This window comes from Neltuma alba, unplaced genomic scaffold, assembly GCF_004799145.2.
Source record: "Neltuma alba isolate B1F8T4 unplaced genomic scaffold, ASM479914v2 tig00011768_pilon, whole genome shotgun sequence".
NCBI classification, from domain to species: domain Eukaryota; kingdom Viridiplantae; phylum Streptophyta; class Magnoliopsida; order Fabales; family Fabaceae; genus Neltuma; species Neltuma alba.
The window spans coordinates 161,638-171,201 of NW_021636392.1; the positions used below are offsets into that span (position 1 = coordinate 161,638).

Here is a 9,564-nt window from a genome sequence, read left to right on the forward strand (position 1 = left end):
ATGAATTCAAAGCTCTTTCCCTCAATCTGTTAGACCATGCATGAAGGTTTACTGTGTATAATGTCAACGACTTTAAGTTCTATATGGTTGGATGTGATCAGGGATTGCTTACACAAAACTCTAGAGTTTGCGGGACATTCGGGATGAGATGTTATGCTAATAGTAGTGACAGGGATATGTGCTTTGGAGGCGCCACTTACTATGGAAAGCTAATTGACATCATTGAGTTTAGTTACTAGTTTTTCACTGTAACTCTGTTCAAGTACTCCTGGGCAAATACGACAACTTCACGGGGATTCACTACTGATCACTTGGGCATCACCTCTGTTAATTTCTCTAGACTTATTCATATGGGAGAATTTGAAGATGATGAGCCATATATTCTTGCTTCTGAGGCACACCAGGTTTACTATGTCGAGGACGAGAAACATAAAGACTGGAATATGGTTGCTCAACTCAAGCCACAGGATCTTTATGATATGAGTGATGGTGACATTATTTACGACAGTGAACCCTTTCAACCCTCGAATTTTGAAAACTTCTTTCCTCAACGAGAAGATAATTTGGCAATTATTAGGTATATGTCTTTTCTTAAATTATTTAAATAATTAACTACTAATTACTAATTTTTTCTAAATATATTATAATTCTAACATAATTTTTCTTAATATCTCCTTTCAGGCCGGATGATGATCAAGAATAGCAGTTTCAAAAAATTTTATCATTCAAAAAATTTGTCTTTCATAAATAAATATGTATAAACTAAAATTGGTTCAGTTTTTTAAAAAGTAAAAAATTACAATTTGTAGCGTTATACAACCGCTACAAAATGTAAAACCGCTACAAATACTAGCGGTTATATTATACGCTAGAAAATGCAAGGCCGCTACAAAATGAAGTAAAACGCTGCAAAGAAACCGCTTCAAATATCTTGCTAATCTCTATAAATACCACATCACCTCTTCATTTATTTACCCCATCTCTTTTCCTTTCTTCTCCCTTTCTTCTTTATAATCCTCTCTTTTTTTCTTACTCTCTGATATGATGGTTTCTTTTCTTCATTATATGGTAAGGTGATTTTCATTTTATAAGTCTTAAAATCTTTTATTTGTCTTTATTTATAATTTATTAACATATTTATTTCTCTTTACGTATTTTAGAATTTAAATAATAATACTAATATTTAAGGTCGGGTAAAAATGAAGCTAATTAATGATAAGAAAAATTAATAGCGCATGCATTATAATTAGGCCAAAACAGGTGGTAGGTTTTAATTTGCAGCTTCCACCGAGGTGTCTTTCTTCCGCAACTGTTTGTTTTCATTTGAAGAGTTGGTAATGATTTTTGGGCCTTTTTTTTTTTTCCCTTTCTCGAAACGACAGTTGCCATTATTGAATGAGTAGGCTCCCCCCCCCCCCCCCGGGTTAACATTTCTTTTTCGTCCAATGAGTAGACTTTTGCGGTTGAAAATCAACACATGTTATTACCCAATTGGAGAATACCCATTCATGTGACTGTAGCCAATGATACTATGATGCCATGAAGACTCGAAAGAAGCTATATCTTCAAACCTTACATTTGTCTCTGGATTACAAGAATGCCTTCTTCGCAGTAACTGCTGCGGGCAGCTTGAACGAGAACGTTCTCTTCAGTATGACTAACTCACGAACAAAGGCCATGCTTTTCCTCTTACTCTTCAGAATCCTCCTTTTCACTGTCTGCGTCATTTCCTACACTCCTGATGATAATTTTGCAGTCAATTGCGGTAGCTCCGGCAATTCTCCTTTTTTAGTTGGCCGGAGCTGGACTGGAGATATAGACTCAGAACAATTCTCTCCGATCAAATTCCCCAATAGCAACGACTCATCGGTAAGTGCCGAGGCGCCTTTCAAAACAACCCCTTACAATACCGCACGTGTCTCTCGCTCTAAAATCTCCTACTTGTTTCCATTGAAGACCCACGGCCAAAAGTTTATTCGCCTTTACTTTTACCCATTTTCTTACGACCTCAACTTCCTTCGCTCGGACTCGTTCTTCTCCGTCAGAGTTGGATCTCACACTCTTTTGAAAGACTTCAATGCTTCAGTCACCGCCGATGAGGCTGGGAAAGAAACCATTTTACAAGAGTACTGCGTCAACATTCATGACCCCGGCGAGGGGCTTATGATAACCTTCACGCCCAACGGATCTCATCCGAACGCCTATGCTTTTGTCAATGGCATCGAGGTTGTCTCTATGCCCGCCTTTCTTTATTACACAGACCAAGAAAACCAGCTGGCAGGGATGATGCTAGATGGTGGAATCCAGCAGTATCCAGTTCAGAACAGCCGTGCTCTCGAGACTATGTACAGAGCTAATGTTGGCGGAAGTCAGATTCCTCCAGATAAAGACACAGGCATGTATCGTTATTGGGACCAGGATAATGACTACTTGGCGAGGGAGCGAGCGCACAGTATTTCAGCAGGTTTTAATTTGCATCTAGTGTATAGAGATGATCAAAATTATTTTGCACCTGATGAAGTATACAGGACGGCCAGAAACTATGGGATGAACGAAACGTCCAAATTTAATGTGACTTGGGAATTTGAGGTTGATTCAGAGTTTTTTTATATGGTGAGATTGCATTTTTGCGAGTTTGATGAACAAATTGAAAAAGCTGGAGACAGAGTTTTCCAAATCTTCATAAATGATGTTTTGGTGGAGCCTGTCGCCGATGTGATGTTGTGGACTCAGAGTCAGAGGAATGTTCCTGTGCATAGGGACTATGCGGCGTCGATGCAGGGCAAGGGAAGCTTGAAGAAGCTGAATCTTTCAATTAAGTTGCAACCACACCCAACTGCGAGAAGCAGCTACAGAGATGTTTTATTGAATGGTATTGAAATTTTGAAAATAAGTGACTACAATGATAATCTTGGGGGTCCTAATCCTGATCCACCTCCATCTCCCCCACTAACATCCTCCAAGTCATCGAAGAACGGAAACAAAGCAAAGGTAATTTCCATTATCGTTGGGGCAACATCAGGCTTCATCGTGCTCTCTCTTATTGTTCTGCTCATTTTCCGGCGATTCATTAGAGCTCCGGTCAAGGAAGGATCTTCATGGTGGGGACAAAAATCAGTAGACTCATCCAATAAAAACAAACCCCGCGGGTCATCATCATTACCGTCCGATTTGTGTCGCTATTTTTCTATAGATGAAATAAGAGCAGCCACAAGTAACTTCGATGATATTTTCATTGTGGGGGTTGGAGGGTTTGGTAATGTCTATAAAGGCTATATTGATGACGGAACAGTCCCTGTGGCCATCAAACGGCTCAAACCAGGTTCCCAACAAGGCCTCCGTGAGTTCCAAACTGAGATCGAAATGCTCTCTCAGCTTCGTCACAATCATTTAGTTCCTCTCATTGGTTTCTGCAACGATGGCAACGAGATGATCCTCGTTTACGAGTTCATGGCTCGTGGGACCCTCCGTGACCATATTTATGATTCTGATAACCCTCCACTCTCCTGGAAACAAAGGTTGGCGATGTGCCTTGGTGCGGCGCGTGGCCTTCACTATCTCCATACTGGTGCGAACCGCAATATAATCCACCGTGATGTGAAATCCACAAATATCTTAATAGATGAGAAATGGGTGGCCAAGGTTTCGGATTTTGGACTATCCAAGATAGGACCCACGGGGTTGTCAAAGTCTCACATAAGCACGGTGGTAAAAGGAAGCATGGGTTACTTGGACCCAGAATACTACAAACGTCAAAGGTTGACTGAAAAGTCTGACGTTTACTCTTTCGGAGTTGTATTGCTGGAAGTATTGTGTGGGAGACCTCCTTTGATACGTAACGTGGAGAAGCAGAAACTAAGTTTAGTGGAGTGGGTTCGAAAATGTCATCACGAGGGTGTGATTCATCAAACGGTTGACCCGTTCCTGGTAGAAAGTATCACACCAGTGTGCTTAAAAGCGTTTAGCGACATGGCCCTGAAATGTTTGGCGGAAGATGGAAATGAACGACCTTCGATGAACGACGTCGTGTGGGGCTTAGAGTTTGCGTTGCAGCTTCAAGAAGGCACAGAGGAAGTGGGGCTTCTGGATCACGAGGGCAACATTGAAGGAAAGAGCGAGGAAAGGGCTCCGATAAGGAAAACGACAAATGTGGAAGAAAGAGAAAGCAAAGTGGGTTTCACGAGCAGTGATGAATCAAAAGGAAGCAGGTTGACTAGTTCAAGCAGTGAAGATCAATCTTTAGTTTCTGGATTGATCTTCTCTGAGTTGGGTCATCCATCGGTTCGATGAAGAAGTAATCCAGTGATATTTGCTAGGTGATGAATTTTAATTTCGTCCTTTTCCGAATAGTAACGACGTCGTTGTATTGCTGTGTGTCTGTTACAGCAACTCTGAACCTTTATTTTCTATCTGTATAAATATAAAGTATGCAAGCAGAAAATTAAATAATTACTTCTAAGAGTACTCATGATTACCAGATGAAATCACACTTCTTAGATGCAATGCAAGTCTTCAGAGTATGATTTTTATATATCTCTCCCAATTTAATAATATATGACTACGAAATCAAGGGTTCGATTATCTGCGAAATCCTTTCTGACTACTCGTAACCAGCGGTTGGCTGGGGGGAAAAAATCCATAATCCATAGTTGTCACACGTTGGAATTTAATGTTTTTTTAATATATTTTTTATTTTAATAAATAGAAATTTTATTATTTAAAAATTATATTTTAGGTTTAGATTTTTTTTTTATATAAGAAAAGTCAGAGAGTGGGTATTTACAGATTGCTCACAAGTAAGATTCTCATATTAACAAGAAGATTTAAATTTAAGATCTTATGTGTTATAAGAGGATTCTATACCAAGTAAATTAATTTTTGTTGTCAGGCTTAGATTTTATATCAGCAATAAGCACAGCTCAAAACTAATAAACTCGCGAGAAAGGAGTCCATAGAGAGGATATTTGAGAACCGACCTAGTTTTAACGTTCAAGAAAGAGGTGAATCTGTTCTCAGTTCTCAGTTCTCGCCGTCAAAGAAGGAACCGGACATACATGGTTGGTTGATCGTCCTCGTCGATCCTTCTCAATGTGGTTCTTTGTGCTTTTGTTCTATTTATTATTTTGAATGTTTAAATTGTTGAAAAAAACAAAGTTAGCAAACTTGTTATTGTTAATATATTTTTTGCTTTTTACTGTTTTTCATTTGTTATTATTAGTTTACAACTTGTTAATAAATAACTTGTTATTGCCAATATATTTATTTTTATTTGGTGTTCGATACTCGTCATCAATTATCAATTCAGAACTTGTTAATAAACTTTTTGATATAAGAGCATTTTAGTTATTTAACTATATTTATAAAATATCAGATAAGACTCAACTTCCTCCCTCAAAATTTTGAAGTATTAAGTGCTTGATTTAGAATATTATAATTTTTAACTTTTTTATCTGTCATTTTCCCTTTGTGGGACGTTGCAATTGCTGATTAATTACTGAGCAAACTACCGTGCATGAGAAGTATTTACAAATTACACATGCTATTATCTAATTGGAGAATAAGTATACAAGTTTTTGACTTTTCAAACTACGCATCTGACGTAATTGTAGCAATAATTTTTTATTATAATAATAAAAATAATAATAATAATAAAACGGTCATGTAAACTGAAAAGAAGATAAAGCTAACTTCTCGATCCACCCTGTTTTTGGATCACAGGGATCGTTTCTTCGCTGTTAGTTGTTGTGGGCAGCTTGAAGGAGAATGTTGTCTCGGAACTAGTTTTAATACTCATCACTTTGATGAGTATTTTAAACTTATTAGATTCGAACCATCTATATCTAATTTAAATAGTTCAGATTTAAAATTTTTAATTAATTATTTTTAAATAGAAAAATCTATTTTTTAAAAAAAATGATAGTTAAAAAATTATTTTTATTTTCAATTATATATGTATTAAAATAATTATTCTCAACAAATAAAAATAAAAAAAGTCCAAATTCAGACTATCTAAATAAAATATGAATGATCGAGATCTGATATGTTTAGAAAACTCACTGAGGTGATAAATACCGAAACTGGTTCCACGTTGTCTCCGGCATCACTCACACAATGGCTGTGTTTTTTCACTTAATCTTCCAAATCCTTTTCATCATCTGCGTCACCTCCTACGCTCCTGATGATCATTTCACAGTCAACTGCGGTAGCTCTCGCAATTCTCTTTCCATAGATAACGGAAGTAAACCGTAGACATAGACGACGGACTGTTCTCTCCAATCGAAAACTCCAACAGCCAGCTCTCCATCAATGCCAAAGCACCGGCTGGTAAAGCAATCCCCTACAGCACCCCACGCCTCTCTCGCTCCGAATTCTCCTACTTATTTCCAGTGACCGACGGCCAAAAGTTCGTTCGCCTCTTCTTTTACCCGTCTTCCCACGCCGTCAACTTCCTTCGCTTCGACTCTCTCTTCTTCATCAGAGCAGGATCTCACACCCTTTTGAAAGACTTCAATGCTTCATTCGCTGCCGATGACGCCGGCCAAGAAACCATCTTGCGGGAATACTGCGTCAATGCTAGATAGTGGAAACCAACAGTATCTTCATCAATGATGCTTTGGTGGAGTCTCTTACTGAGGTGATGATGTGGACGGAAAAATTATTGGTTCCTATTCATAAGGACTATGAGGTGTCGATGCCAACTGCTGATGGAAAGTTAAAGAAGCTGAATCTTTCAATTGAGTTGCAACCACAGCCAATTGCAAGAAGCACTTACGAAGATGTTTTATTGAATGGTATCGAAATTCTTAAAATGAGTACGGACTACAATGACAATCTTTTGAGTCCTAGTTTGAATCCACTTCAATTTCCATCCACGCCATCCTCCAACTCATCAAGGAACAGGAACAAATAATTTCCTTTTTTCTGAAAAATCCAGTTTCTACCCAGTCAGCAAATACATGCAACTCATCGGTTAAAGATGCGTTGCTATATATAAAGAAATTTGTAAAGGATGGATGTGGAATTTAGTGGTGAAGGATCCACAGCGATTGTGGAACCATATATGATACAACGTGTTAGACTAGAAAAAAGCGACAAACGTGGAAAAAAGGAAAGTAGGTTTCACGAGTAGTGATGAATCAAAGGGGGAATCAAATAATGAAGGTCACTGATGAAGGCTATGATTGTATGATGATTTTGAGTTACATTCATTTCCTTATGTACGTGTGTTAAGAACGTTGTATAATTATATTTCTAATGCATCCACTACAAAAAAAAAAAAAGATTTTAGGCGACGACTTTCAGCAGCGATAAAAAAAGTCGCCTCTTCTTTTAGCAGTGACTTTTTTTGTCGCTACTGAAAGTATACCTTTGAGCGGAAGGTGATGTAATCACTGGATTCATTTTCAGCGGCGACACTAATATATATTTTATTTTATAATATTAATAAACAAATTCAATCTGGCTCAATGGCAAGAAGATTGGACACGAAAGGAGGTGTTCACGAGTTCGAGCCTTGAAGAAGACATATTTAAGGTGAAAATATTTGGACGATGACATGGCGGGAAGGAGTGATGTAAGACCCTTAACCTTAAAAACATTATAACTTAAAGTCGGTTGCATGCAACTGAAATCATTCATTCATTATCCACTGGGCCTCCGAGCCTCTGGCCCGGGTAACAACATACATCAAAATCAGCCCATCCAATTAGTTTTCCACCATGTATAACAAAGTTCCATAAAACAATAGCAATGGCCTCCGGCCAACTAAAACAAGGAGATAACGTATCCTTCAATTTACAATAAATCAACAATCAAAATATCACAAAAGACCCTAACTGTGGCAATATACAACATATTCATACATAAACAAAGGCTAGAGGCCTAAAGCTAACCAAGCTTAAGCCTCTGCGTCTCTTCCCGAAGGCGTACGCCTAGAAACTTCACCTGAAAACATTGTAAACCACGGGGTGAGACAAAGTCCCAGTAACCAACCTTTCCAATTCTAGGTACTACTAAATAGGTGCTCGTGAGGTGTCAAGTGGGGCAGTTCACAAATAATATATAATGATAGCCACAACAATTCATGCAAGTGCAATAAGGCAATCCCATCAACCAAATCCCTCACTTTGGGGGATTTTCAGGAGCCGAAGCCGGCCTATCCCTCACTATGGGGGACGTAAGGAGCCATAAAAGGCCTATCCCTCACTCTAGGGGACGTAGGGAGCCAAAAGGCCTATCCCTCACTATGGGGGACGTACTAAGCCAACCATCATGCATTAATGGAGGCCTTACCACGTGGTAGTAACTATCAAAATCTCTCACCAATTCCCAATTCATGCATCATGCTCAAATCATAATCAAATAGTAATTGAACCTTTCATAATTAATTCCTTCCAGTGGCATATCTTTCACAATTTCAAGATTCATTCATCATAAATCAAAACCCCACAAGACGGTTTTTCCTTTTTATATACAACATATAGTTTGAACACGATTACTACTTGGAGCACAAAACACAAATCTACTCACAATACCACAGAAGCAAGTACTAAGGATTGGAAAGTGGTTACCTCTCGCCTGAGCAAGGAATAACAAACCGACAATGTGGCCACGTGCACCACCACGACTCACAACCGGTCTACACAAGCACACAAACACACAACCATCATATATTAGCTTTCAAACTAATAATGTGGCTAAAACAACACTTGGGGACACAAAATTCCTATCTCCCATCAAAACTCTACCCTACTCAAAGGGTATAACTATCAAGGCAACACTCCAAAGTCATACCAATCCATTAACACCTTAATTCCTTTCCAAACATCAATTAAAATTCATAACCTCAAGGACCCACTATAGGAATTCTACACCCAAACATCTATTTTGAACAATTAAGGTTCCAACAACAAATCTAAACCGATTAAACATCCAATTTAACCCTCCTTAACACAACCCAAATCACAAAACTCAGAATCAACCTCTACATTATCATACTCAATCCCAAATCATCTATCTCCATAAGCCCTAACTCCAAAAATTCAAGATTCTTTAAATCCAAGGAAACTACACCGATTAAATACTTAAACTAACCCAAAGCAATCAATTAAACTCAAAACAATCGGTCAAAAATCTCAATTTCATCACAACTTAGAAAATCCTAGGGTTCCACAAAAAATCCTCAGAAATTCCAAGAAAGAAAGAAGATTAGAGGTTAAAATCACTTACTTGAGGTAATGGATCCTTAGAAATGCCCCCTCCAAGCCAAAAGTTCGAAACCTTAGCAGAGCTCCTCTCTCCTCCTTCAGATTTTCTTATTTTCGCACGCTGAACCCTCCCGCGACTATATAGAATCGTGACCTTTCACCGCGGCGAACTAATCCCGAGAGGGATTACTCGCCTGAAAACCCGACTTCGCCGCGGCGAACTCCAATCTTCACCGCGGCGAAAGCTTCCCGAGAGGAAACTCTCGCTCGCCCAGAAAAACTTCGCCGCGGCGAAACCTTCCCGAAAGGAAAGCCTCGCTCACTTGAACAACTTCGCCGCGGCGTCCCCAAGACTTCG

The 9,564-nt window shown here is 38.7% G+C and overlaps 1 protein-coding gene across 1 annotated transcript; it reads left to right on the forward strand.

The window, feature by feature from the left end:
- Window positions 1–1,629: 1,629 nt before the first annotated feature.
- On the forward strand, window positions 1,630–4,531 carry LOC114717696 (receptor-like protein kinase FERONIA). Its single transcript, XM_028902895.1, has one exon. It carries the CDS (start codon window positions 1,654–1,656, stop codon window positions 4,288–4,290), a length of 2,637 nt encoding a protein of 878 aa, XP_028758728.1. The 5' UTR covers window positions 1,630–1,653; the 3' UTR covers window positions 4,291–4,531.
- Window positions 4,532–9,564: the final 5,033 nt, after the last annotated feature.

What these genes read in the sequence shown, in the direction of transcription:
- LOC114717696 (XM_028902895.1), top strand. Translation starts at nt 1,654, where the DNA reads ATGACTAACTCACGAACAAAGGCCATGCTTTTCCTCTTACTCTTCAGA.